At 47.6% G+C, this 27,965-nt stretch overlaps 1 protein-coding gene across 7 annotated transcripts in view; it reads left to right on the top strand.

Annotated features, from left to right (window-relative positions):
• Nucleotides 1-27,965, top strand: part of ANKRD26 (ankyrin repeat domain containing 26) — a 230,837-nt gene that overhangs the window by 11,862 nt on the left and 191,010 nt on the right. For all 7 annotated transcript variants that reach the window (XM_075345040.1, XM_075345039.1, XM_075345038.1 and 4 more), the window contains exons 2-7: nt 7,028-7,142; nt 7,225-7,398; nt 10,311-10,417; nt 11,874-12,011; nt 13,631-13,788; nt 25,904-25,940. In XM_075345040.1, the coding sequence (XP_075201155.1) occupies nt 7,028-7,142; nt 7,225-7,398; nt 10,311-10,417; nt 11,874-12,011; nt 13,631-13,788; nt 25,904-25,940 (729 nt within the window). The remainder of the gene's footprint in view (nt 1-7,027; nt 7,143-7,224; nt 7,399-10,310; nt 10,418-11,873; nt 12,012-13,630; nt 13,789-25,903; nt 25,941-27,965) is intronic.

Here is a 27,965-nt window from a genome sequence, read left to right as displayed (position 1 = left end):
CTTGTCGGCCTCGACGCTTAAATTTAGGCCCTGGCTTCGCCGGAGGCCTAGTTTCATTTTCCTGCCCTCGCATGTCACGCATGCAGAGGGACAGGTTCGGCTCCTCCCGGTGGCCGTTCTACACAGGGGAGGGACACTCCCCACTGCTGGGGCGTCCCTCCTTCCCTGCAGGTCTCTATAGCCCTCCAGTTCCCGCTCTTTTATAGGAACGCCCTCTTCTCAGGCAGAGTTCACTCTGCTCTGGGACATCCTGCATTCTGCATCTCTGCTGAGGTGCTGCGACTGGGGGACCGGGCTTCGGGATCTGGAGGGCACACAACACCGCGCTCAGCGGTCTGGTAAGCCACAGCCGGTCTCCGGTTGTGGACCTCTGTATATTCTCCCTGGGGTTCATTCTCTGCAAAGCCCCCACTCCAGCAGCATGTCTCACACAAGGAGCAAGGCTCCAAAGCTTGATTCTGCATGCACTGCATGTAAGCTCCTGCTGCCTGAGCCGAGCACCTATCCACATTGTGATGTCTGCTCTAACTTGGCGGTGCCACAGCCTGGAGTCTCACCCCCAGTGGTCTCTCAGGCTGCTGCTGCACCTGTGATTGAACCCCCGGCCTGGGTAGAGTCCTTTTCTAGGTCCATATCCCAGTCATTTGCTGAGTCCATGGGGCTTTTGTCCAGGACTTTGATGAATATGCATCAGCCTCCCTCACAGGGTGCCTCTAATACTCTTCACAGAGGACTCCTATCCTCTGACCTCCGTCCATCGGAGCTCACGGAGGATTCATCATCTGATCCCAGACCCCGTCCTTCTAAGAGAAGGCGCAGGGTTTCCTTCCCCTCCCCATCCCACGGCTCTGTCTCAAGAGCTGACTCTCAAGATGAGGAGGATGCCCTGACTGGGGGCTCGGAGGCTATGTATCCCATCGATTTCTCTGAGGGTGACTCAGATCTTAGTGATTTGATTGCTTCTATTAATTCTGTGCTGGATCTCAATCCGCCAGTGTCAGAGGAGCAACTCTCTTTGGCAGAAAAACATCAGTTTACCTCGCCTAAGAGAGTGAAGAGTGTGTTCTTTAACCACTCCAGTTTTCAGACCGCTGTGACCAAACCCAGGGCCTGCCCTGACAAACGCTTTCCAAAGCGTGGTTCTGATGACCGGTTTCCATTTCCACCTGAGGTGGTCAAGGAGTGGTCTCACTCCGCAAAGGTAGACCCTCCGGTGTCTAGGCTCTCAGCCCGGACCGTTGTGTCGGTGGCTGACGGCACCTCACTTAAGGATTCCACTGACCGTCAGATTGACCTTCTGGCCAAATCTGTGTATGAAGCTGCGGGGGCCGCATTTTCCCCGACTTTTGCAGCAGTGTGGGCTCTCAAAGCCATCTCTGCTTCTCTAGAGGAGATGCATTCCCTCACCAAGGAATCTATGCCTGACATGGTTACCTTAACTGCTCAGGCTTCAGCTTTTTCATCCTATGCCATGTCTGCCATGCTAGAGGCTGCTCACCGCACTGCGGTGGCTTCAGCTAATTCTCTTGTTATCCGCAGGATTTTGTGGCTTCGAGAGTGGAAGGCAGATGCTTCTTCCAAGAAGTTTCTTGCTGGGCTCCCTTTTGCTGGTACACGGCTGTTTGGTGAACAGCTGGATGAAATCATTAAAGAAGCTACTGGCGGGAAGAGTACTTCCATGCCACAAACCAAGACCAGGAAACCCGCCCAGGGTAGGAATCAATCGAGGTTTCGTTCCTTTCGTTCCTCCAACTGGTCATCCTCTAAGCCTTCCGCCTCGTCCGGTAACTCAGCCAAGGATCAGAAATCCAACTGGCGCCCAAAAGCGCGTCCGCAGAAGACCGCAGGAGGTTCTGCCACTAAGGCAGCTTCCTCATGACTCTCGGCCCGCTCCAGCCACGTCCTTAGTCGGTGGCAGGCTCTCCCACTTTGGCGACGCTTGGTTAAAGCAAGTCTCCGATCAGTGGGTGAGAGACATCATATCTCACGGCTACAGGATAGAATTCTCTTCCAGCCCTCCAAACAGATTTTTTCTCTCAACTCCCCCCTGCTCCAAGGCCGCCGCCTTCTCGCAGGCCGTGGCGTCCTTGCAGGCAAACGGAGTGATTGTCCCAGTTCCCGCTCAGGAACGGTTCAGAGGTTTTTACTCAAATCTCTTCCTAGTTCCAAAAAAGGACGGTACCTTCCGGCCCATCCTGGATCTCAAGCTTCTCAACAAGCATGTCCGGGTGCGGCATTTTCGCATGGAGTCTCTGCGATCAGTCATTGCTTCTATGACCCAAGGGGAGTTCCTGGCGTCCATCGACATCAGAGATGCCTATCTACATGTGCCAATCGCAGTGTCACATCAGCGTTGGTTACGTTTTGCGATAGGAGAGGATCATTTCCAATTCGTGGCTCTCCCCTTCGGGTTAGCCACGGCCCCTCGGGTATTCACCAAGGTCATGGCGGCAGTGATTGCGGTCCTGCACCTCCAGGGGTTAGCAGTGCTTCCTTATCAGGACGACCTTCTGGTCAAGGGTACATCCAGCGCAGACTGTCAGCGGAGTGTTTCGCTCACTCTCGCCACCCTAGCCCAATTCGGGTGGATTGTCAATCTTCCCAAATCCACTCTGACTCCGACCCAGAGTCTCGCGTACCTAGGGATGCAGTTCGAGACTTTGCCGGCACTTGTGAAGTTGCCCTTAAACAAACAGCTGTCACTCCGGTTGGCGGTGCGCTCTCTCCTGAGGCCCCGCCGTTATACCCTCAGGCGTCTGATGCAGGTGCTGGGTCAAATGGTGGCCTCCATGGAGGCGGTTCCCTTTGCCCAGTTCCATCTGCGTCCTCTGCAGCTGGACATTCTCCGCTGTTGGGACAAGCGGCCTTCCTCCTTACAGAGGTTAGTGGCTCTGTCGCCACGGACCAGGAGCTCTCTTCAGTGGTGGTTTCGACCCCTCTCCCTGTCCCAAGGGCGCTCCTTCCTGACTCCGTCCTGGGTGATTCTCACCACGGATGCCAGCCTATCCGGCTGGGGAGCGGTACATTTCCACCACAGAGCACAGGGCACTTGGACTCCGTCCGAGTCAGCCCTTTCAATCAATGTGCTGGAAACCAGAGCTGTGCTTCTAGCTCTCCTAGCCTTTCACCACCTGTTGGCGGGCAGGCACATTCAAGTCCAGTCAGACAACGCGACAGCGGTTGCCTACATCAATCACCAAGGCGGGACACACAGCCGCCTGGCAATGTTGGAGGTCCAACGCATTCTTCAATGGGCGGAGGACTCCAAGTCCACCATATCCGCAGTCCACATCCCTGGCGTAGAAAACTGGGAGGCAGATTATGTCAGCCGTCAATCCGTGGACGGTGGCGAGTGGTCCCTGCACCCGGCAGTGTTTCAGTCAATCTGCCGCAAGTGGGGCACTCCGGACATGGACCTAATGGCATCCCGTCACAACAACAAGGTTCCGGTTTACGTGGCTCGCTCCCACGATCCTCAGGCCTTCGCCGCGGATGCTCTGGTTCAAGACTGGTCCCAGTTTCGTCTGTCCTACGTGTTTCCCCCTCTAGCTCTCTTGCCCAGAGTCCTGCGCAAGATCAGAATGGAGGGCCGTCGAGTCATCCTCATTGCACCGGACTGGCCCAGGCGAGCTTGGTATCCGGACCTGCTCCAACTGTCCGTGGAGATGCCGTGGCATCTTCCGGACCGTCCAGACCTGCTCTCGCAAGGTCCGTTTTTCCGCCCGAATTCTGCGGCACTCAAATTGACGGCGTGGCTCTTGAGTCCTGGATTTTGACGGCTTCTGATATTCCTCCTGAAGTCATCTCCACTATGACTCGGGCCCGTAAGTCTTCCTCCATCAAGATCTATCACAGGACTTGGAAAATTTTCCTGTCCTGGTGTCGCTCTTCCGGCCATTCTCCTTGGCCATTCTCGTTGCCGACCCTTCTGTCTTTTTTACAGTCCGGTCTGCTGCTAGGACTGTCCCTCAACTCTCTCAAGGGACAAGTCTCAGCTCTATCAGTGCTGTTCCAGCGGCGTCTCGCCCGGCTGGCTCAGGTCCGCACCTTCATGCAAGGTGCGTCTCACATCATTCCGCCTTATTGGCGGCCCTTGGATCCCTGGGACCTTAACTTGGTCCTCACGGTATTGCAGAAACCCCCTTTCGAGCCTCTTAGGGAGGTTTCTTTGTATCGTCTTTCTCAAAAGGTGGCCTTTCTAGTTGCCATAACTTCTTTCAGGAGAGTCTCTGATTTGGCTGCGCTCTCCTCGGAGTCACCTTTTTTGGTTTTTCACCAAGACAAGGTAGTTCTCCGTCCGACCCCGGACTTTCTTCCTAAGGTGGTCTCTCCCTTCCACCTTAACCAGGATATTTCCTTGCCTTCCTTCTGTCCGGCCCCTGTTCATCGCTTTGAGAAAGCGCTGCATACTGTAGATCTGGTGCGTGCTCTCCGAATCTATGTGTCTCGCACCGCTGCGCTTAGGCGGTGCACCTCTCTTTTTGTGCTAACCACAGGGCGGCGCAAGGGTCTCTCTGCTTCTAAGCCGACCTTGGCCTGTTGGATTAGATCGACAATTTCGGACGCCTACCAGAGTACTCAGGTGCCTCCCCCGCCGGGGATCAAAGCACACTCGACCAGAGCTGTCGGTGCCTCTTGGGCTTTTAGGCACCAGGCTACGGCTCAACAAGTCTGTCAGGCTGCCACTTGGACTAGCCTGCATACCTTTTCGAAGCACTACCAAGTGCATGCTCATGCTTCGGCAGATGCGAGCTTGGGCAGACGCATCCTTCAGGCGGCTGTCGCCCACTTGTGAAGTTAGGCTCTGCCTACTTCTTAGTTTTTTCTGTTTATTCCCACCCAGGGACAGCTTTGGAACGTCCCATGGTCTGGGTCTCCCAAAGGAACGATAAAGAAAAAGACAATTTTGTTACTTACCGTAAATTCTTTTTCTTATAGTTCCGTATTGGGAGACCCAGCTCCCTCCCTGTTGCCTGTTGGCAATTTTCTTGTTCCGTGTGTTATCACCGGCTGTTGTCGTGGACAGAGTCTCCGGTTGTTCCGGTTCTTACTCGGATCTACTTGTGGGTGGCTATTCTCCTTCAGCTTTTGCACTAAACTGGCTAGGACTGGCTACCAGGGGGTGTATAAGCTCAGAGGGAGGAGCTACACTTTTAAGTGTAGTACTTTGTGTGTCCTCCGGAGGCAGAAGCTAAACACCCATGGTCTGGGTCTCCCAATACGGAACTATAAGAAAAAGAATTTACGGTAAGTAACAAAATTCTCTTTTTTATTTATCAATGGCAGCTATATGTTATGGACATATACAGTGCCTTGCGAAAGTATTTGGCCCCCTTGAATTTTGCAGCCTATTCCCACATTTCAGGCTTCAAACATGAAGATAAAAATGTTAATGTTATGGTGAAGAATCAACAACAAGTGGGACACAATTGTGAAGTTGGATAAAATGTATTGCTTATTTTAAACTTTTTTTAAAAAATAATTGAAAAGTGGGGCGTGCAATATTATTCGTCCCCTTTAAGTTAATACTTTGTAGCGCCACCTTTTCCTGCAATTACAGCTGCAAGTCACTTGGGGTATGTCTCTATCAGTTTTGCACATCGAGAGACTGTGATTCCTGCCCATTCTTCCTTTGCAAACAGCTCAAAGGTGACTGAGGTTGGATGGAGAGCGTTTGTGAACAGCAGTTTTCAGCTCTTTCCACAGATTCTCGATTGGATTCAGGTCTGGACTTTGACTTGGCCATTCTAACACCTGGATACGTTTATTTGTGAACCATCCCATTGTAGATTTTGCTTTATGTTTTGGATCATTGTTTTGTTGAAAGACAAATCTCCATCACAATCTCAGGTCTTTTGCAGACTCCAACAGGTTTTCTTCAAGAATGGTCCTGTACTTGGCTCCATCCATCTTCCATCAATTTTAACCAACTTCCCTGTCCCTGCTGAAGAAAAGCAGGCCCAAACCATGATGCTGCCACCACCATGTTTGACAGTGGGGATGGTGTGTTCAGGGTGATGAGCTGTATTGCTTTTACGCCAAACATATCGTTTGGCATTGTGCCCAAATAGTTCGACTTTGGTTTCATCTGACCAGAGCACCTTCTTACACATGTTTGGTGTGTCTCCCAGGTGGCTTGTTGCAAACTTTAAATGATACATTCTATGGATATCTTTGAGAAATGGCTTTCTTCTTGCTATTCTTCCATAAAGGCCAGATTTGTGCAGTGTACGATTGATTGTTGTCTTATGGACAGACTCTTCCACCTCAGCTGTAGATCTCTGCAGTTCATCCAGAGTGATCATGGGCTTCTTGGCTGCATCTCTGATCAGTCTTCTCCTTGTTTGAGATGAAAGTTTTGATGGACGGCCGGGTCTTGGTAGATTTGCAGTGGTATGATACTCCTTCCATTTCAATATGATCGCTTGCACAGTCCTCCGTGTGATGTTTAAAGTTTTGGAAATCTTTTTGTAACCAAATGCGGCTTTAAACGTTTCCACAACAGTATCACGGACCTGCCTGTTGTGTTTGTTGGTCTTCAGGATGCTCTCTGTGCTTTACACAGAACACTGAGACTATCACAGAGCAGGTGCATTTATACGTAGACTTCATTACACACAGGTGGCTTATATTTATCATCATCAGTCATTTAGGACAACATTGGATCATTCAGAGATCCTCAATGAACTTCTGGAGTGAGTTTGCTGCACTGAAAGTAAAGGGGAGGAATAATATTGCACTCACCAATTTTCAGTTATTTATTTTTTTAAAAAGTTTACAATAAGCAATACATTTCGTTCACCTTCACAATTGTGCCCCACTTGTTGTTGATTCTTCAGCATAACATTAAAATTTTTATCTTTATGTTTGAAGCCTGAAATGTGGGAAAAGGTTGAAAAATTCAAGGGGGAGGCGAATACTTTCACAAGGCACTGTATATATAATATATATATGTCTAACATGTACCTTGTTTTCTAGACTTTGTACAACCCTCATTCTGATGATATTTATGTTCGCTTTCTTTTAGGACACCTTTGCATCTTGCTTGTGCAAATGGGCATCTGGATGTGGTGAAACTGTTAGTAGAAAACAAGGCGAAAGTAAATGCTTGTGACAATGATAATCGATCTCCACTAATGAAGGTGCGTATAAATCTGAAGATAAATGGAGCACTTATCTTTTAGGAGAAATGAGGGTGCATAATGCGCTGTTTTCTGTTATTAGGCTATTCAGTGTCAACATGAATCGTGTGCAACTGTGTTACTAGAACATCAAGCCGATCCCAATGTTGTAGACGTCAATGAAAATGCTGCTCTTCATCTCGCTGCTCTTATTCCATCCATGTCCATAGCAGTTCAGCTGCTCGAACATGGTGCCAACATCAATGCATTAAATAAGGTCAGCCATTTATTGCTTTTCTATATCTCAAACTTTGAGTTGATCATAAAAGCTGAAAACTGTAGTATGTACACTTTTTTTTAGTTTTACATCATTTGTAGCCAGAGTGAGACATTTCAGGAGATTTGTGCAGTTCTCTGACTAGACCTCCAAATAGTATAATGGCCCCCACGTAGCCCTCCAAATATTATAATGGGCCCCACATAGCCTTCCATTTAGTATAATGGGCTCCACATAGCCCTCATACAGTATAATGGGCCCCATGTAGCATTAACTACATTATAATTGGCAGCACCTAATCCTTAATATAGTATAATGGACCACACATAGCCTTCCATATTCTATAATGGCCCCACATTGCCTTCAATATAGTATAATTGGTCCCACATTTCCGTCCATGTAGTTTTATGGGCCTCACATTGCCTTCCATGTATTATAATCTGCTGCACATTGCCTTCCATGTAGTATAATGACCCACATTTCCATATAGTATGATGAGCCACGCATTGCCTTTCATGTAGTATGATGGGCCACACATTGCCTTCCATGTATTATAATGGGCCCCTAATTGTCTTTAATATAGTATAATGGGCCACAAATTGCCTTCCATATAGTATAATTGGCCCCACATTGCCTTCCATGTAGTTTAATGGTCCCCACATTGTGTTCCATGTAGTATAATGGCCACACATTGGCTTCCATATTGTAGAATGCTCCATATTGTCCCCTATAAAGTGTAATGTGCCTGACATTGCCCTCCTTGTAGTAGTATGGGCCCCTCATTGCCCTCCATATCTCATAATGGGCCCCACATTTCCCTCCATATAGTTTAATGTGCCCCACATTGCCCTCCTTGTAGTAGTATGGGCCTCACATTGCCTTCCATATAATATAATGGGCCCCACATTGCCCTCCAGATAACATAATGTCCTCACATTGCCTTCCATTTGGTATAATGGGCCACACATTGTACTCATTGATTTAAAAAAAAATCCCTCTCCTCGTTCCTCTGCTGCTTTGGAGTGAGCGTTCTGAAACTCCTCACTGCTCGGCTCAGTGGGCACAATAAAATGACATCATCGCACCCACTGCACTGAGTTGTCATCCATCAGAAGCTGAGGAATGATGGAGGCTTTTTTTTTTTCATAACTGCATTCAACTTTATCTGTCTTCCATGGTTCCAATACAGTTGAACATGCGTTGATGGGTGGGGTGCTAGCACTTGTATGGGCCCCCTGAATCAAGGGTCCCATAGCGGCTGTGTGGTCTGCCATTGGCGGTACACCACTGAGGAAAGCTCACCTTTCTGTTATGCCTGCATACAGTTTGACAGGCGTGGAAGTAGCAGAGAATGAAATGCTCACCACCACCTCCTGTATCCTGACTCAACATCTCGGCTGCTACAGACTTTACTACTCTACAGACTCTACTCTACTCTAGACCACAGTCAGTGGACGGCAAGATAGCCACCACTAGACTGGTGTTTTGAAGTGATTTGTTTGGATGATGTGATAGTATTTTAAATAAAGTGCTTTGCAGATTGTCTAATTGGCACATTATGTGTTCAATATGATCATTGCCCCTGAAGGAATAATTTCTCTAAATCTTTGTTGCATGCATTTGGCACAGGAGCTTGTAATAGGGAGAGGAAGTCCATGACATTCCAGTAGGGAGAATTGTCTGAAAATGCGGTAGTCAGATCACTTAATGATAATTATAAACTATATGTTATAAATATTCCTTAGTCTAAATGGCTAGAGGTGCGCCTGCGCGTGGTACGCCCCTGTAGCCTGTGCGCTGTACGCCCCTGTAGCCTGTGCGCTGTACGCCCCTGTAGCCTGTGCGCTGTACGCCCCTGTAGCCTGTGCGCTGTACGCCCCTGTAGCCTGTGCGCTGTACGCCCCTGTAGCCTGTGCGCTGTACGCCCCTGTAGCCTGTGCGCTGTACGCCCCTGTAGCCTGTGCGCTGTACGCCCCTGTAGCCTGTGCGCTGTACGCCCCTGTAGCCTGTGCGCTGTACGCCCCTGTAGCCTGTGCGCTGTACGCCCCTGTAGCCTGTGCGCTGTACGCCCCTGTAGCCTGTGCGCTGTACGCCCCTGTAGCCTGTGCGCTGTACGCCCCTGTAGCCTGTGCGCTGTACGCCCCTGTAGCCTGTGCGCTGTACGCCCCTGTAGCCTGTGCGCTGTACGCCCCTGTAGCCTGTGCGCTGTACGCCCCTGTAGCCTGTGCGCTGTACGCCCCTGTAGCCTGTGCGCTGTACGCCCCTGTAGCCTGTGCGCTGTACGCCCCTGTAGCCTGTGCGCTGTACGCCCCTGTAGCCTGTGCGCTGTACGCCCCTGTAGCCTGTGCGCTGTACGCCCCTGTATGCCCCTGTAGCCTGTGCGCTGTACGCCCCGGTAGCCTGTGCGCTGTACGCCCCGGTAGCCTGTGCGCTGTACGCCCCGGTAGCCTGTGCGCTGTACGCCCCGGTAGCCTGTGCGCTGTACGCCCCGGTAGCCTGTGCGCTGTACGCCCCGGTAGCCTGTGCGCTGTGCGCCCCGGTAGCCTGTGCGCTGTGCGCCCCTGTAGCCTGTGCGCTGTGCGCCCCTGTAGCCTGTGCGCTGTACGCCCCTGTAGCCTGTGCGCTGTACGCCCCTGTAGCCTGTGCGCTGTGCGCCCCTGTAGCCTGTGCGCTGTGCGCCCCTGTAGCCTGTGCGCTGTACGCCCCTGTAGCCTGTGCGCTGTACGCCCCTGTAGCCTGTGCGCTGTACGCCCCTGTAGCCTGTGCGCTGTACGCCCCTGTAGCCTGTGCGCTGTACGCCCCTGTAGCCTGTGCGCTGTACGCCCCTGTAGCCTGTGCGCTGTACGCCAATGTAGCCTGTGCGTGGTACTCCCTCTTAATCCTACTAACATCTTTTTTTTTTTTTCTTTAAGGATGGCTGTACACCACTTGTTCTTGCTGTTACTGAAAATCATCAAGAAATGATGGAACTTTTAGTCAAAGAAGGAGCAGATTTAAATTTAAGGGACAACAATGGAAGGTAAAAATCCTTGCTAAGATGCAATAAGGATGCTTAAAGTGTTACTGTTGTTTTAATTTTTATATAATCAATAGCACACATGAAAATAAGCAACTTTGTAATATATGTTATCAGAGAAATCTGTTTCTTTCTCCTTCTGGACTAATCCTTCATCCTCAAAATTTTCAATTCCCTGGTAAAGCTGTAGAAGGGAGGATGAGCTAGAGGCAGGAAGGAGGAGCTAGAAACAGAGGGAGGAGCTAGAGGCTGAGGGAGAATCTTAAAAAAACAACTGCCATCTCCTATCTCAGTAATATAAAAAAAATCTGTATTTATTGAAGACAGATTTTACAGATCGTCCATAGTGATTGGTATATGTGGAATGAATTTGGCAGTGCTCTTTGCAATAAATTGGTCATCCTCTCAGTGGTTAAAGGGAACCTGTCATGTCCCCAAACTCTACTAACCTTTAGATACAGGTTTAATCTGCAGGGTTACAATGCCGTCTGGCCACCTTATTGAAAGTGTGGAAATATGCAAGTATTCCTCCCTTAAGCCCCAACTTTCAGTTGTAAAGGTGTGCACAGAGCAGCAACAGTCTCTGTTCAGCATACAGTGAGTGGCTGCTGTAATCACACCCCTGCACTTTGATTGACAGCTCATTCTCCAACAAATCTGTGCAGATCAAAGTGCCACTGCATGGATTCAGACGCCAATCATGGTGCTGTAAGCGTTGACTTTAGTCCCTCTATAAACGCCTGGACTTTTAGCAAAGCGGCTGGACGGCATTGGAACACTATTAAAGGGACTCTGTCAGCAGATTTCTGCAATATAACCTAAAGTCAGCATGTTGCAAGTGTTGAAACAAAGACTTCAGCCCTGCATCTGTTTTATCATTTTTTTTTTATTATTTTTTTTGTTTTCCTGCAATGTTAGCTTAAGCCTGTTATCTTTATCATTAATGGATCTCAGCAGCATGAGTTATAGTCTGACTCCACCCCCCTCTGTGATTAGCAGCTTCTGTCTATGGAAATGTACACTGAAAGCCTGGTGTGAGCAGGAGCAGTCCTCCCAGCACTATTACATGCAAAATGTAAAATCTTTCACTGTGTCAGAACAGCTGCAGCCACTAATCTAAGTGATACATCATTGAACTCAGGGCCTCTTTGCCTACATCATGTTGCTCTCAGATGAGGAGCAAAAACCTGCTGACAGATTCCCTTTAACCCTAAATCTGCATATTAATAACATTTGGGAATATGACAGGTTCAATTTAAGCCCTCAAGGGCAAAAACTAGCCTTAGCAAGAGCTTCTTACTCTACCTAATATATAGCGGTAGTGATGATGGAGCCCTTTCTGTTATCCAATTAGGTCATTTAGAAAGGATTTTCCAAAATGGCCAGCCGCTGTTATTCTGTTGTGTTGTAACTATAGCGATTGCCTCTTATACTCAACAAATTCCAATATTTATTACAGGACTCCTTTAATGATTGCAGCAAGTAACGGCCACATCAGTTTAGTGAAGTACCTACTCCAAAATAATGCTGATAGTTCCTTAAAAGATTTAACTGGCTGGACTGCTGATGATTATGCGGTCAATGATCGGCATCATGCGTAAGTTGTTTTGTTTTTAATAAACCTATTCGTTCTGTAATTGTTGCCATAGTGTAACCTAGGTGAGTTATATTTTGTATTTTCATGTTTGGTATATTAGTGATTCCATAACATCTGATTAGGTGGGTCTTTACTCCTTGACGGCATAGTTTTTATTAGTTTCTCTTTAAAGCTCTTCACTATTTATTCTAAATAATTTTATTAATTCATTAACCAGTAATAATATTAATAATAAATCTTTATTTCTATGGCGCCAACATATTCTGCAGCGCTTTACAATTCAGGAGGTTCATATACAAAGAATTTTTAGGCTAGAAAGGAATTTGAATACGTTTTGTAATAGGGTTAATTGCCCTACTTTGATGCCACCATGGGGAAAGTAACTGCTAAACTGTTCTTTACCAAGTGCATAGATCGCTTCTTCATATCTTGAGATCTATATTGTAACTATAAGTGCATCACTGTAAGAGCACAGTGAAGGAGCGAGGATCCTGCAGTGTGTGTAAGGAAAGCACACAGGCAGTCTGAAGATCTTTTAAGGCAAGTATGACTGTAGCCTGTTCTCTTTAATAAAAGAGCTCTGCACCTATCCCTGGAATCGGGGAATACTGTCCCCATAGTGTGGAATAGATAGATGTATAGTAATGTATGTAACATGCGGCTTGCACTATGCAGCTCTAGTCTACCGGCACTGTGATTGTATGATAAATGACATAACAGCACTGTGCGAGGAGAGATTCAGCATGTCACATACATCTGTGCATCTATGCACAGGTGCCACTGCATTATTTCCTTGAGCTATGGGTGACGTGCAATGTGGTTTATGTAAGGACACCACTCATGACAGTTCTGCTCCTGCACTTGTGCTGTTAGTAATCGCCAACAGTGAGATCTGTGTGACCAGATTAATCTGTCTTACCATATCACACAGAGAAAGCCGGATCCGACCTTTACTGTGGGCGTTATTTTATTTACTGAATAACGCCTCCTGCTTCTCATTGGTCAAGGTAATACAGGGGAAAGAGAAAATACCCCAGGGAAGAATCTCTGCTAACGCCCCCTTGGTTGAGGAGGAAGTAGGCATTTAAATTTTACAAGCCTATATGCCCAGAATGGAGATGAGAAATAAATAATATGATTAATTCAGATCTTCAGCCCCTGCATCATTCTGTAACCAGTTTTCCATGTAAAAAATGGTGAAAGGTCCTCTTTAAGGGTAGGATTCCACTTGCGAGAGACGCGAGCGTCTCTCGCTTTGCATCACCTGGGACGGCCTGCCTCTTTCCCGACTGGAGTGTCTCAGCTGCATTGAAATAGATGCAGCTAACCCGCTCCTGTCGGGAGAGAGGCAGGCCGTCCCGGGAGATGCGATGCGAGAGACGCTCAAGTCTCTCGCAAGTGGAATGCTACCCTTAGGCACAGCTTAGCACCTACTTTCTCCATGAGGCTGCAAAATATGGTAATTAACCCCTTTTATAAAATATATACAAATTACATTTGTAGCTTAAAAAATATTATAGTTAATTTGTGATATATTCTATAGAGTATTTTCGTTCTATTGTGTATTGTGCTGAGGTTTCACTCTTTATTTCTTTGTTATCTTTCTTTCTCTCTTACAGATGTTCGCAGTTAATTTTTGAACATGGCTCAAGGACTAAACATAACTCTTCTCCTTACTATGGAGCTAGTAAAAAGAAGGGAACGGCAATGTTTGGCAGTCCTGAGAGAGCAGTGGGTGGTGGATTTACACTGGGCAGTCCAGTAACAGACAAAGAAGGTAATGGCACTTAATTTAGTAGTCTTTCAATAAAACATATGTCCAGCCAAGTTTCCTGTGTATTTGTTAGCAGTCCTTGGTGGACACGGACTGTTCTGTGTTGGATTATATGAGTTGGTACAAATCGATTTGCAGGACACAGTCCAGCATTCAGGTTCGTAATCTCTGTTCAGGAGCGCTGAAAACCGCATCTTGCTCGGCAGCATCCTCGTATTTGCTTTTGATTAGCTGACATAGCACAATGTCATCATTGCTGCATAACACACATACGAGTCAGAAGAAGAGCCGTCAGAGGCTGGCAGGTAGGAGACAGTTCTCAGGGGCCGCAACTGGACTGAAACGATTCACATCCACTCTACCATCCACCTAATAATAGTTAACTATTTACTTATTTGTTATTTAGATGTGACAGAAATACAGTTTCATTTTTTTACTTTAGACAGTGCCTGTTGAGCCAACAGGTCCACTTTCAGCTTAATGTGTATACAGTGCCTTGCGAAATTATTCGGCCCTCTTGAATTTTTCAACCTTTTCCCACATTTCAGGCTTCAAACATAAAGATAAAAATTTTAATGTTTTGGTGAAGAATCAACAACAAGTGGGACACAATTGTGAAGGGGAATGGAATTTATGGCTTATTTTACACTTTTTAAAAAAATAACTGAAAATTGGGGCGTACAATATTATTCATCCCCTTTAATTTAATACTTTGTAGCGCCACCTTTTGCTGCGATTACAGCTGCAAGTCGCTTGGGGTATACAGTACAGACCAAAAGTTTGGACACACCTCATTCAAAGAGTTTTCTTTATTTTCATGACTGAAAATTGTAGATTCACATTGAAGGAATCAAAACTATGAATTAACACATGTGGCATGAAATACTTAAGAAAAAAGTGTGAAACAACTGAAAATATGTCATATATTCTAGGTTCTTCAAAGTAGCCACCTTTTGCTTTCATTACTGCTTTGCACACTCTTGGCATTCTCTTGATGAGCTTGAAGAAGTAGTCACCGGAAATGGTCTTCCAACAGTCTTGAAGGAGTTCCCAGAGATGCTTAGCACTTGTTCGCCCTTTTGCCTTCACTCTGCGGTCCAGCTCATGCCAAACCATCTCGATTGGGTTCAGGTCTGGTGACTGTGGAGGCCAGGCCATCTGGCGTAGCGCCCCATCACTCTCCTTCTTAGTCAAAGAGCCCTTACACAGCCTGGAGGTGTGTTTGGGGTTATTGTCCTGTTGAAAAATAAATGATGGTCCAACTAAACGCAAACCGGATGGCATAGCATGCCGCTGCAAGATGTTGTGGTAGCCATGCTGGTTCAGTATGCCTTCAATTTTGAATAAATCCCCAACAGTGTCACCAACAAAGCACCATCACACCTCCTCCTCCATGCTTCACGTTGGGAACCAGGCATGTAGATTCCATCCGTTCACCTTTTCTGCATCGCACAAAGACACGGTGGTTGGATTCAAAGATCTCAAATTTGGACTCATCAGACCAAAGCACAGATTTTCACTGGTCTAATGTCCATTCCTTGTGTTCTTTAGCCCAAACAAGTTTCTTCTGCTTGTTGCCTGTCCTTAGCAGTGGTTTCCTAGCAGCTATTTCTTTGTCGCTCTATTGGGAGACCCAGACAATTGGGTGTATAGCTACTGCCTCCGGAGGCCACACAAAGTATTACACTTAAAAGTGTAAGGCCCCTCCCCTACTGCCTATACACCCCCCGTGGGATCACGGGCTCCTCAGTTTTCATGCTTTGTGCGAAGGAGTTCAGACATCCACGCATAGCTCCACTGTTTAGTCAGCAGCAGCTGCTGACTTTGTCGGATGGAAGAAAAGAGGGCCCATACTAGGGCCCCCAGCATGCTCCCTTCTCACCCCACGTTTGTTGGCGGTGTTTGTTAAGGTTGAGGTACCCATTGCGGGTACGGAGGCTGGAGCCCACATGCTGTTTTCCTTCCCCATCCCCTTAGGGCTCTGGGTGAAGTGGGATCCCATCGGTCTCCAGGCACAGGAGACCGTGCTCCGTCCACAGCCCCTGGGAATCTGCTGGACATGGAGCTGAGTATCGTCAGGGACAGGACCCTGCTACATTAAGGTACTCTGTGTCCCCGTACAAATCACGCACACACACTGCAGCATTGCTGGGTGTGTTAGTGCGCCGGGGACAGCAGCGCGACACGCTTGTGCTTTACTCACCGCAGCTTTGCTGCGTGAGTTTATGTATTAGGGACTGCCGCGCCAGCCGCTGCTGGCGGTTTTTTACACTGCGGCGCGGCTGGGACTTGTGGTGCGCCGGGGACTTCCGCGCTGGCCGTGCATATATGACGGCCGCACTTATAAATCGAGTCCCCGGCTTTTGCGGCCTAGTTCCGTTTCGTTCCCGCCCCCAGGCCTGCCAGTCAGGGGAAGGGCGGGACGCTGGTCAGAACGTCAGCGCTGAGGGCTGGAGTCTGCTTAGCACACTCCACCCCCCTCACTGGGCACAGTGGGACGCCAGTTTCCCGCACTTTGTCTGGGGCACGCCCACGGCCCGCCCCTCTTCATAGGACGCCGGCAGCCATTCCTGTTTGCAGTCTGACTGGAGAGGGGAGACAAGCTCTGGGAGACCCAGACACGAGATTCTGGCGACCACACACCCACTGGCAGCGGGCGGTAAGAGGCACCTCGGGTGCTGACCCCATTAGTGCCGAAGTGTTCATTTGTACTTTATGCTTGTATGCTATACAGTGCACTGTACGGTCGCTATTCTTGGCTATATACCCTCCTAGATTGCTAGACAACAGCATGTCGTCCGCAAAAAGCAAGGGGGCCAAGACACAGTCTTTCTATGCTACTTGTACCGCATGTGGGGCTGTTCTACCGGCAGGTGCCACTGACCCCCATTGTGTGCAATGTTCGGCCCCTGTAGCACTTGCTCAGCCAGGGTCTCTGCTAGAAGTGGCCCAAGGAGAACCGCCTGTGAACACTGTCCAGGTGACAGGGACGGAGTTTGCAGTTTTTGCTGATAAACTGTCGGTGACTATGTCTAAAATCCTTGAGACTTTGCAGTCCAGACCGGTAGCTCAGACCATGGGCACTGTTGATTCAATGCTCACTGGCCTCCCCCATTTGGAACAAATCCGTGCTCCGGGGGGGTCCCATGCATCCCGGTGTGATGGCTCTGACACGGACGACAGTCCCAGACAGCCTAAGCGAGCTTGCTATGAGCGACCCTCGACTTCATCACACTGGTCAGGGTCCCAGCAGGAGGACTCTCTGTATGATGAGGCAGAGGTAGCTGATCAGGATTCTGATCCTGAGACCGCTCTCAATCTGGATACACCTGATGGGGACGCAATAGTGAATGATCTCATCGCGTCCATTAATAAAATGTTGGATATTTCTTCCCCAGCTCCTCCAGTGGAGGAGTCAGCTTCACAGCAGGAGAAATTCCATTTCAGGTATCCCAAGCGTAAATTGAGTACTTTTCTGGACCACTCTGACTTTAGAGAGTCAGTCCAGAAACACCACGCTTATCCAGATAAGCGTTTCTCCAAACGTCTTAAGGATACACGTTATCCCTTTCCCCCGGACGTGGTCAAGAGCTGGACCCAGTGTCCAAAGGTGGATCCCCCAATCTCCAGGCTTGCGGCTAGATCCATAGTTGCAGTGGAAGATGGGGCTTCACTTAAAGATGCCACTGACAGACAGATGGAACTCTGGTTGAAATCCATCTATGAAGCTATCGGCGCGTCGTTTGCTCCAGCATTCGCAGCTGTATGGGCACTCCAAGCTATTTCAGCTGGTCTGGCGCAGATTGACACTGTCACACGTACATCTGTTCCGCAAGTAGCGTCCTTAACCTCTCAAATGTCTGCATTTGCGTCTTACGCTATTAATGCTGTCCTGGACTCTACAAGCCGTACGGCAGTGGCGTCCGCCAACTCCGTGGTTTTACGCAGAGCATTGTGGTTAAGGGAATGGAAGGCAGATTCTGCTTCCAAGAAGTGCTTAACCAGTTTACCATTTTCTGGTGACAGACTGTTTGGTGAGAGATTGGATGAAATCATTAAACAGTCCAAGGGTAAGGATTCTTCCTTACCTCAGCCCAGACCAAATAAACCCCAACAGAGGAGGGGACATTCCAGGTTTCGGTCCTTTCGAGGCTCGGGCAGGTCCCAATTCTCCTCGTCCAAAAGGACTCAAAAGGATCAGAGGAGCTCAGATTCTTGGCGGGCTCAGTCACGCCCAAAGAAAGCAGCTGGAGGAACCGCTACCAAGGCGGCTTCCTCATGACTCTCGGCCTCCTCTCTCCGCATCCTCGGTCGGTGGCAGGCTCTCCCGCTTTGGCGACATTTTGCTGCCACATGTCAAAGACCGTTGGGTGAGAGACATTCTGTCTCACGGGTACAGGATAGAGTTCAGCTCTCGTCCTCCAACTCGATTCTTCAGAACTTCTCCGCCTCCCGGCCGAGCCGAGGCTCTTCTGCAGGCGGTGTGCTCTTTAAAGGCAGAAGGAGTGGTGATCCCTGTTCCTCTTCAGGAGCAAGGTCACGGTTTTTACTCCAATTTGTTTGTGGTGCCAAAAAAGGACGGGTCTTTCCGTCCTGTTCTGGACCTAAAACTGCTCAACAAGCACGTGAAAACCAGGCGGTTCCGGATGGAATCCCTCCGCTCCGTCATCGCCTCAATGTCTCAAGGAGATTTCCTAGCATCAATAGACATCAAGGATGCTTATCTCCACGTGCCGATTGCTCCAGAGCACCAGCGTTTTCTACGCTTCGTTATAGGAGACGAACACCTTCAGTTCGTAGCCCTGCCTTTCGGTCTGGCGACAGCCCCAAGGGTCTTCACCAAGGTCATGGCAGCAGTAGTAGCAGTCCTGCACTCTCAGGGTCACTCTGTGATCCCTTACTTGGACGATCTACTTGTCAAGGCACCCTCTCAAGAGGCATGCCAACACAGTCTGAACGTTGCGCTGGAGACTCTCCAGAGTTTCGGGTGGATCATCAACTTTTCAAAGTCAAATCTGACTCCAACCCAATCGATAACATACCTTGGCATGGAGTTTCATACTCTATCAGCGATAGTGATGCTTCCGCTGGACAAACAGCGTTCACTACAGACAGGGGTGCAATCTCTCCTTCAGGGCCAGTCGCACCCCTTGAGACGCCTCATGCACTTCTTAGGGAAGATGGTAGCAGCAATGGAGGCAGTCCCTTTTGCGCAGTTTCATCTTCGTCCACTACAATGGGACATTCTCCGTCAATGGGACGGGAAGTCGACGTCCCTAGACAGGAACGTCTCCCTTTCTCAGGCAGCCAAGGACTCTTTTCAGTGGTGGCTTCTTCCCTCCTCACTGTCCATAGGAAAATCCTTCCTACCCCCATCCTGGGCGGTGGTCACAACGGACGCGAGTCTATCAGGGTGGGGAGCAGTTTTTCTCCACCACCGGGCTCAAGGTACGTGGACTCAGCAAGAGTCCACCCTTCAGATCAATGTTCTGGAAATCAGAGCAGTGTATCTTGCCCTACGAGCCTTCCAGCAGTGGCTAGAAGGCAAGCAGATCCGAATTCAGTCGGACAACTCCACAGCGGTGGCATACATCAACCACCAAGGAGGGACACGCAGTCGGCAAGCCTTCCAGGAAGTCCGGCGAATTCTGACGTGGGTGGAAGACACAGCATCCACCATATCCGCAGTTCACATCCCGGGCGTAGAAAACTGGGAAGCAGACTTCCTCAGTCGCCAGGGTATGGACGCAGGGGAATGGTCTCTTCACCCGGACGTGTTTCAGGAGATCTGTCGCCGCTGGGGGAGGCCGGACGTCGACCTAATGGCGTCCCGGCACAACAACAAGGTCCCGGCCTTCATGGCACGGTCTCACGATCTCAGAGCTCTAGCGGCGGACGCCTTAGTCCAAGATTGGTCGCAGTTCCGGCTGCCTTATGTGTTCCCACCTCTGGCGCTGTTGCCCAGAGTGCTACGCAAGATCAGGTCCGACTGCCGCCGCGCCATCCTCGTCGCCCCAGACTGGCCAAGGAGGTCGTGGTACCCGGATCTGTGGCATCTCACGGTAGGACAACCGTGGGCAATACCAGACCGACCAGACTTGCTGTCTCAAGGGCCGTTTTTCCATCAGAATTCTGCGGCCCTGAGCCTGACTGTGTGGCCATTGAGTCCTGGATCCTAGCGTCTACAGGATTATCTCAAGAGGTCATTGCCACCATGAGACAGGCTAGGAAACTAACCTCTGCTAAGATCTACCACAGGACGTGGAAGATATTCTTAGCTTGGTGCTCTGCTCAGGAAGTTTCTCCCTGGCCATTTGCTTTGCCTACTTTTCTTTCCTTCCTGCAATCCGGGTTGGAAAAAGGTCTCTCGCTCGGCTCCCTTAAGGGACAAGTCTCTGCGCTATCTGTATTTTTTCAGAAGCGCCTAGCACGACTCCCTCAGGTACGCACGTTCCTGCAAGGGGTTTGTCATATCGTCCCTCCTTACAAGCGGCCGTTAGAGCCCTGGGATCTGAACAGGGTTCTAATTGCTCTCCAGAAGCCGCCTTTCGAGCCTTTGAGGGATGTTTCCCTGTCTCGCCTTTCACAGAAAGTGGCCTTTCTAGTAGCGGTCACATCTCTTCGGAGAGTGTCCGAACTAGCAGCACTGTCATGCAAATCCCCCTTCCTGGTGTTTCACCAGGACAAGGTGGTTCTGCGCCCGATTCCGGAGTTTCTTCCTAAGGTGGTATCCCCCTTTCATCTCAATCAGGATATCTCCTTACCTTCTTTGTGTCCTTGTCAAGTTCATCAATGTGAAAAGGATTTGCATTTGTTGGATCTGGTGAGAGCACTCAGAATCTACATTTCCCGCACGGCTCCTCTGCGCCGTTCGGATGCACTCTTTGTCCTTGTCACAGGCCAGCGTAAAGGATCGCAAGCTTCCAAATCCACCCTGGCTCGGTGGATCAAGGAACCAATTCTTGAAGCCTACCGTTCTGCGGGGCTTCCGGTTCCCTCAGGGCTGAAGGCCCATTCTACCAGAGCCGTGGGTGCGTCCTGGGCATTACGGCACCAGGCTACGGCTCAGCAAGTGTGCCAGGCGGCTACTTGGTCGAGTCTGCACACTTTTTCCAAGCATTATCAGGTGCATACCTATGCTTCGGCGGACGCCAGCCTAGGTAGACAAGTCCTTCAGGCGGCAATTGCCCACCTGTAAAGAAGGGCCGTTTTTATGGCCCTATCACGAGGTATTATTTTACCCACCCAGGGATTGCTTTTGGACATCCCAATTGTCTGGGTCTCCCAATAGAGCGACAAAGAAGAAGGGAATTTTGTTTACTTACCGTAAATTCCTTTTCTTCTAGCTCTAATTGGGAGACCCAGCACCCGCCCCTGTTTTTTTGTATACACATGTTGTTCATGTTGAATGGTTTCAGTTCTCCGATATTCCTTCGGATTGAATTTGTTTAAACCAGTTTATTGGCTTTCCTCCTTCTTGCTTTTGCACTAAAACTGAGGAGCCCGTGATCCCACGGGGGGTGTATAGGCAGTAGGGGAGGGGCCTTACACTTTTAAGTGTAATACTTTGTGTGGCCTCCGGAGGCAGTAGCTATACACCCAATTGTCTGGGTCTCCCAATTAGAGCTAGAAGAAAAGGAATTTACGGTAAGTAAACAAAATTCCCTTCTTTACCATGAAGGCCTGCTGCACATAGTCTCCTCTTAACAGTTGTTCTAGAGATGTCTGCTGCTAGAACTCTGTGTGACATTGACCTGGTCTCTAATCTGAGCTGCTGTTAACCTGCGATTTATGAGGCTGGTGACTCGGATAAACTTATCCTCCGCACCAGAGGTGACTCGTGGTCTTCCTTTCCTGGGGCGGTCCTCTTGTGAGACAGTTTCTTTGTAGCGTTTGAGGGTTCTTGCCAGTGCACTTGGTGACACTTTCAAAGTTTTCCCAATTTTTAGAACTGACTGACCTTCATTTCTTAAAGTAATGATGGCCACTCGTTTTTCTTTACTTAGCTGCTTTTTTCTTGCCGTAATACAAATTCTAACATCAGTAGGACTATCATCTGTGTATCCACCAGACTTCTACACAACACAACTGATGGTCCCAACCCCATTTATAAGGCAAGAAATCCCACTTATTAAACCTGACAGGGCACACCTGTGAAGTGAAACCATTTCCGGTGACTACCTCTTGAAGCTCATCAAGAGAATGCCAAGAGTGTGCAAAGCAGTAATCAAAGCAAAATGTGGCTACTTTGAAGAACCTAGAATATAAGACATATTTTCAGTTGTTTCACACTTTTTTGTTAAGTATTGAATTCCACATGTGTTAATTCATAGTTTTGATGCCTTCAATGTGAATCTACAATTTTCAGAGTCATGAAAATAAATAAAACTCTTTGAATGAGAAGGTGTATCCAAACTTTTGGTCTGTACTGTATGTCTATCAGTTTTGCACATCGAGAGACTGAAATTCTTGCCCATTCTTCCTTTGCAAACAGCTCGAAGGTGACTGAGGTTGGATGGAGAGCGTTTGTGAACAGCAGTTTTCAGCTCTTTCCACAGATTCTCGATTGGATTCAGGTCTGGACTTTGACTTGGCCATTCTCATACTTGGATACGTTTATTTGTGAATCATTCCATTGTAGATTTTGCTTATGTTTTGGATCATTGTCTTGTTGGAAGACAAATCTCCGTCCCAGTCTCAGGTCTTTTGCAGACTCCAACAGGTTTTCTTCAAGAATGGTCCTGTATTTGGCTCCATCCATCTTCCCATCAATTTTAACCATCTTCCCTGTCCCTGCTGAAGCAAATCAGGCCCAAACCATGATGCTGCCACCACCATGTTTGACAATGGGGTTGATGTGTTCAGGGTGATGAGCTGTGTTGCTTTTACGCCAAACATATTGTTTGGCATTGTGCCCAAATAGTTCGATTTTTGGTTTCATCTGACCAGAACACCTTCTTCCACATGTTTGGTGTGTCTCCCAGGTGGCTTGTGGCGAACTTTAAACAACACTTTTTATGGATATCTTTGAGAAATGGCTTTCTTCTTGCCACTCTTCCATAAAGGCCAGATTTGTGCAGTGTACGATTGATTGTTGTCCTATGGACAGACTCTCCCACCTCAGCTGTAGATCTCTGCAGTTCATCCAGAGTAATCATGGGCCTCTTGGCTGCATCTCTGATCAGTCTTCTCCTTGTTTGAGATTAATGTTTTGATGGATGTCTGGGTCTTGGAAATTTGCAGTGGTATGATACGCCTTCCATTTCATTATGGTCGCTTGCACAGTGCTCCTTTTGGATGTTTAAAGTTTTGAAAATCTTTTTGTAACCAAATCCGGCTTTAAACTTCTCCACAACAGTATCACGGACCTGTCTGTTGTGTTCCTTGGTCTTCATGATGCTCTCTGCGCTTTTAAACAGATCACTGAGACTATAACAGAGCAGGTGCATTTATACGGAGACTAGATTACACACAGGTGGATTATATTTATCATCATCAGTCATTTAGGACAACATTGGATCATTCAGTGATCCTCAATGAACTTCTGGAGTGAGTTTGCTGCACTGAAAGTAAAGGGGCCAAATAATATTGCACGCCCCACTTTTCAGTTATTTATTTTTTAAAATAAGCAATAAATTTCGTTCAACTTCACAATATTGTCCCACTTGTTGTTGATTCTTCACCATAACATTAAAAATGTTATCTTTATGTTTGAAGCCTGAAATGTGAGAAAAGGTTGAAAAATTCAAGGGATCCGAATAGTTTTGCAAGGCACTGTAGAGTGTGTGTGTGTGTGTGTGTGTGTGTGTGTGTGTGTGCACACAGTGGGAACGGAAAGTATTCAGGCCACTTTTAAATTTTTTCACTGTTTCGTTACAGCCATTTGGTAAATTCAAAAAAGTTCATTTTCTCCTTAATGTACACTCTACACCCTATCTTGACAGAAAAAAACAGAAATGTAGAAATTTTTGCAAATTTATTAAACAAGAAAAACTGAAATATCACATGGTCAGAAGTATTCAGACCCTTTGCTCAGTATTGAGTATTTCCCCTTTGAGCTAGTTCAGCAATGAGTCTTCTTGTGAGTGATGCAACAGGTTTTTTACACTTGGATTTGGGGATCCTCTGCCATTCTTCCTTGCAGATTATCTCCAGTTTTGTCAGGTTGGATGGTGAATGTTGGTGGACAGCCATTTTCAGGTCTCTCCAGAGAAGCTTAATTGAGTTTAGGTCAGGGCTCTGGATGGGATTGTCAAGAATGGTCACAGAGTTGTTCTGAAGCCACTCTTCTGATATTTTACCTGGGATATTAGTGTCCTTGTATTGTTGGAAGGTGAACCTTCGGCCAAGTCTGAGGTCCAGAGCACTCTGGAAGAGGTTTTCTTCCAGGATCTCTGTACTTGGCCGTATTCATCTTTCCTTCAATTGCAATCGGTCGTCCTGTCCCTGCAGCTGAAAAACACCCTCATAGCATGATGCTGCCACCACCATGTTTCACTGTGGGGATTGTATTGTGCAGGTGATGAGCAGTGCTTGGTTTTCTCCACACATACCGCTTAGAATTATCACCAAAAAGTTCTATCCTCATCTCATCAGACCAGACTATCTTATTTCTCATAGTCTGGGAGTCCTTCATATTTTTTTTTGCAACTCTATGCGGACTTTCATATTTCTTGCACCGAGAGGCTTCCATTGGGCCAATCTGCCATAAAGGCCTGACTGATGGGTTGCTGCAGTGATAGTTGACTTTGTGGAACTTTCTCCCATCTCACTACTGCATCTCTGGAGCTCAGCCACAGTGCTCTTGGGGTTCTTCTTTACCTCTCTCACCAAGGCTCTTCTCCCATGATTGCTCAGTTTGTTTGGATGGCCAGGTCTAGGAAGAACTCTGGTGGTCCCAAACTTCTTCCATTTAAGGATTATGGAGACCTCTGTGCTCTAAGGAACTTTGAGTACTACAGAAATTCTTATGTAACCTTGGCCAGATCTGTGCCTTGCCACAATTCTGTTTCTGAGCTCCTTGAGCAGTTCCTTTGACCTCATGATTCTCATTTGGTCTGACATGCACTGTGAGCTGTGAGGTCTTATATAGGCAGGTGTGTGCCTTTCCAAATCAAGTCCTGTCAGTTTAATTAAACACAGCTGGACTCCAATGAAGGAGTAAAACTATCTCAAGGAGGATCACAAGAAAATGGACAGTTTATGATTTAAATTTGAGTGTCTGAGCAAAGGATCTGAATAATTTCCGTACCCACTGTATTTACGTATATCTGTACAATTACTGCAAAGTGACTTTATCTTGAAAATGTGCTGAGATTTGGATTTAGGAGATTATAGTGAGCGCATTAGCTATTATTACTCAGATCCTGATTGAGAGTAAGCTGTTGCCTGCACTTTTTTCTTCTGGTTGCTTACCTCCTGTGGATATACAATGCAGTAAATGTAACCGCTGACAGTCTGTAATGTTAGTTTTGTCAAAATCTTCCTTTTTAGGACACTATAACTTATTACTTGATATTATAATGACTATTAAAAAGAATGCTATTTCTTGTATGTACCAACAAGTATCAGCATCTTATAATGTAGTTTCTACCACAGAATAAAATAATTTTTAAATCCACTAAACTATCTGGAAACAATTAGGAAAATGTATCAGCATTCCACTTCTCAGCTAAAAAAATTAACATTGTTAAAGGTGTATTTTTTAGAAAAAAATTCTGGTTTGTCCATGTATGCCATTATTGTGAAACAGCAGTGGATTTAGGAACGCCCACCGAAAAGTAGTATGAAAGTGACTATCATGTTCAAGTGATAGACGGGGTGTTTATTGTATTACATAGTGCCATAAAAATGTAGGGTTACCCAGTGTGAACACTGATTACTGAAGGATGGAGGGATAGGGCCCTTGGCAACTAGCTGACCACTAGGGAGATTTAACACTAGCACTACTGAGGTAGTCATTTTGACTACTTTGCACCATGTATTTCTATATAGGTGTCACGAGTCCAGTAGTTCTAGTGTTAACATGAAAAATATGTTGGAAGATATTAACTTCTTAAGCTAGTGCTTTCAGTACATAAACATTATATTTTGCCTGAAGTCCTCTTTTTTTTCTTAGGAGCTGATGACCCTTCACAAGCTGAATCCGAATCCAAGTAAGAATCTTTTCTACCTCTATTTTTAATGTTACAAGTGGGAAGCTATCCTGACAAATGGGAAGAAAAAGAAACCATATTTACCATTTGAATCCACCCATGGTTAACCAAGTAGGCATAAACATGGAACTGTTGGAAAACGCTTGTTTGGTCATCATCAATCTCCTGAAACTCCTCCATAAACATGGATACTCTAAGCTTAGCATTCATGTTCTTCCTGTGGGAGCAATGAGAGAAAGCTGCTTCCAGACACTTCTGGCTGGAGCTCAAAAGATCATACGTTTGAAATGAAACCAGCATAGCCAACCCTGTGTTCACCTGCCCTTCTGTATGTCAGTCATGGAGGTACTGGTATGCTAACTACCAGGACACCATGACTGTCGATCACTCCAGTACTACTCAAATGTCCCCTTATATACAGTAAGCACCAGTTTTATAACTGCTTTCTATCCATTTGCCTTCTACTGAAGCCCAGTTTCTACACATTCTTGGCATGGTTGGTCTCACAGATTAACATTACTGACTTACACTGGACTTTACTGTAACATATCAGCTATAAAGACAGGTGTACATACAGTAGATTACTGACCTCCTTCACATTAACATTACAGCTATACAAACAGGTGTATATACAGAAGATTACTGATTTCCTTTATAGTAACATTACAGTTATACAGAGAGATGTACATACAGAAGATTACTGACCTCCTTTTACAGCAGAGGTGGGGAACCTCCGGCCCACGGGCCGTATGCGGCCCGCAATGAAGTTCTCTGCAGTCCCCGGGCACATTTCAGGGTTCGCAGTGCTTGGGCTGGCCACCGCGTCTTGCTGGCGCTTTAAATCCCCATGTGCGCTGCGAAGACGTGCATTCCGGAGTCACACTTACAAGTGACTCGTGCTAGTCTCACATCAGATCATATGGCAGAGCTGCACACTCTCCTGAAAGGAGCAGGTCGGCTGTATGTATTTCTATGCAGCTCAGACGCTCCTGCCTGGAGACTGTGCGGCTGTGCCGGGTGTTGTGATGTGAGATTAACGCGAGTCACTTGCAAACGTGACTTTGGCACTGAAGTGTTAACTACTGAACGCTACGTGAGCATACCATTGGGTCTTAACACTGGCCAGTGCTAGTGTGCTCAGGACTTACTTTGTGGGCAGGGTTAGCACTCTCCTGTCCCACAGAAGACTAGCAGCAGCTACACGGCTTCCAGTGCTGTGTGCCCTCCGGTGCTGTGTTTGGCCTCCGGGGCTGTGTGCCCCCTCCTTCAGTGCTGTGTGTGCCCTCCGGTGCTGTGTGCCCTCTCCAGACCTGTGTGCTATCCCCCAGTGCTGTGTGCCATAATCAGTACTGTGCCAGTGATGTCCATGGTCCTCTGTACTGCCCGTGCCCCTCTAGTGATGTCTATGCTCCGGAAGTGCTGTCTGTGCTCCCCAGTTCCCCCCTAGTGATGTCTGTGCTCCCCTTGTGATATATACAAGCCCCCCTTGTACTGTCCATGCCCCCTAGTGATGTCCGTAACACCCAGTGATGTCTATGCCCCGGAAATGCTGTCCGTGCCCCCAGTGATATCTGTGCTCCCCCAGTGCTGTCTGTGCCCCCCTAGTGATAACTGCTACCCAGTGATCCTTGTGCCCCAACAGAGCTGTCCGTGCCCCCCAAGTGCTGTCTGTGCCCCTCAGCCATATATATGCCTCTCAGTGATATCTGTGCCCCAGCGACTCATGTGATGTATATGCCCCAGCCTCTCCTGTGATATATATATATATATATATATATATATATATATATATATATATATGCCCCCAGCCCTTCCTGTGATGTATATGCCGCCAGCCTCTCCTGTGATATATGTGATGTATATGTCCCCAGTAACTCTTTTGATGTATATAACCCCAGCCTCTCCTGTGATGTATATGCCCCATCGTCTCTTGTGATATGTATACCCCCATAGTCTTCTGTGATGTGTATGCCCCCAACGTCTTCTGTGATGTGTATGCTTACTGACCTCCTTTATAGTAACATT

Source organism: Anomaloglossus baeobatrachus, chromosome 4, assembly GCF_048569485.1.
Source record: "Anomaloglossus baeobatrachus isolate aAnoBae1 chromosome 4, aAnoBae1.hap1, whole genome shotgun sequence".
In the NCBI taxonomy this organism is placed as follows: domain Eukaryota; kingdom Metazoa; phylum Chordata; class Amphibia; order Anura; family Aromobatidae; genus Anomaloglossus; species Anomaloglossus baeobatrachus.
Note: the sequence above shows the minus strand (reverse complement) of the source record. Positions and strands in the feature narration are given on the sequence as shown.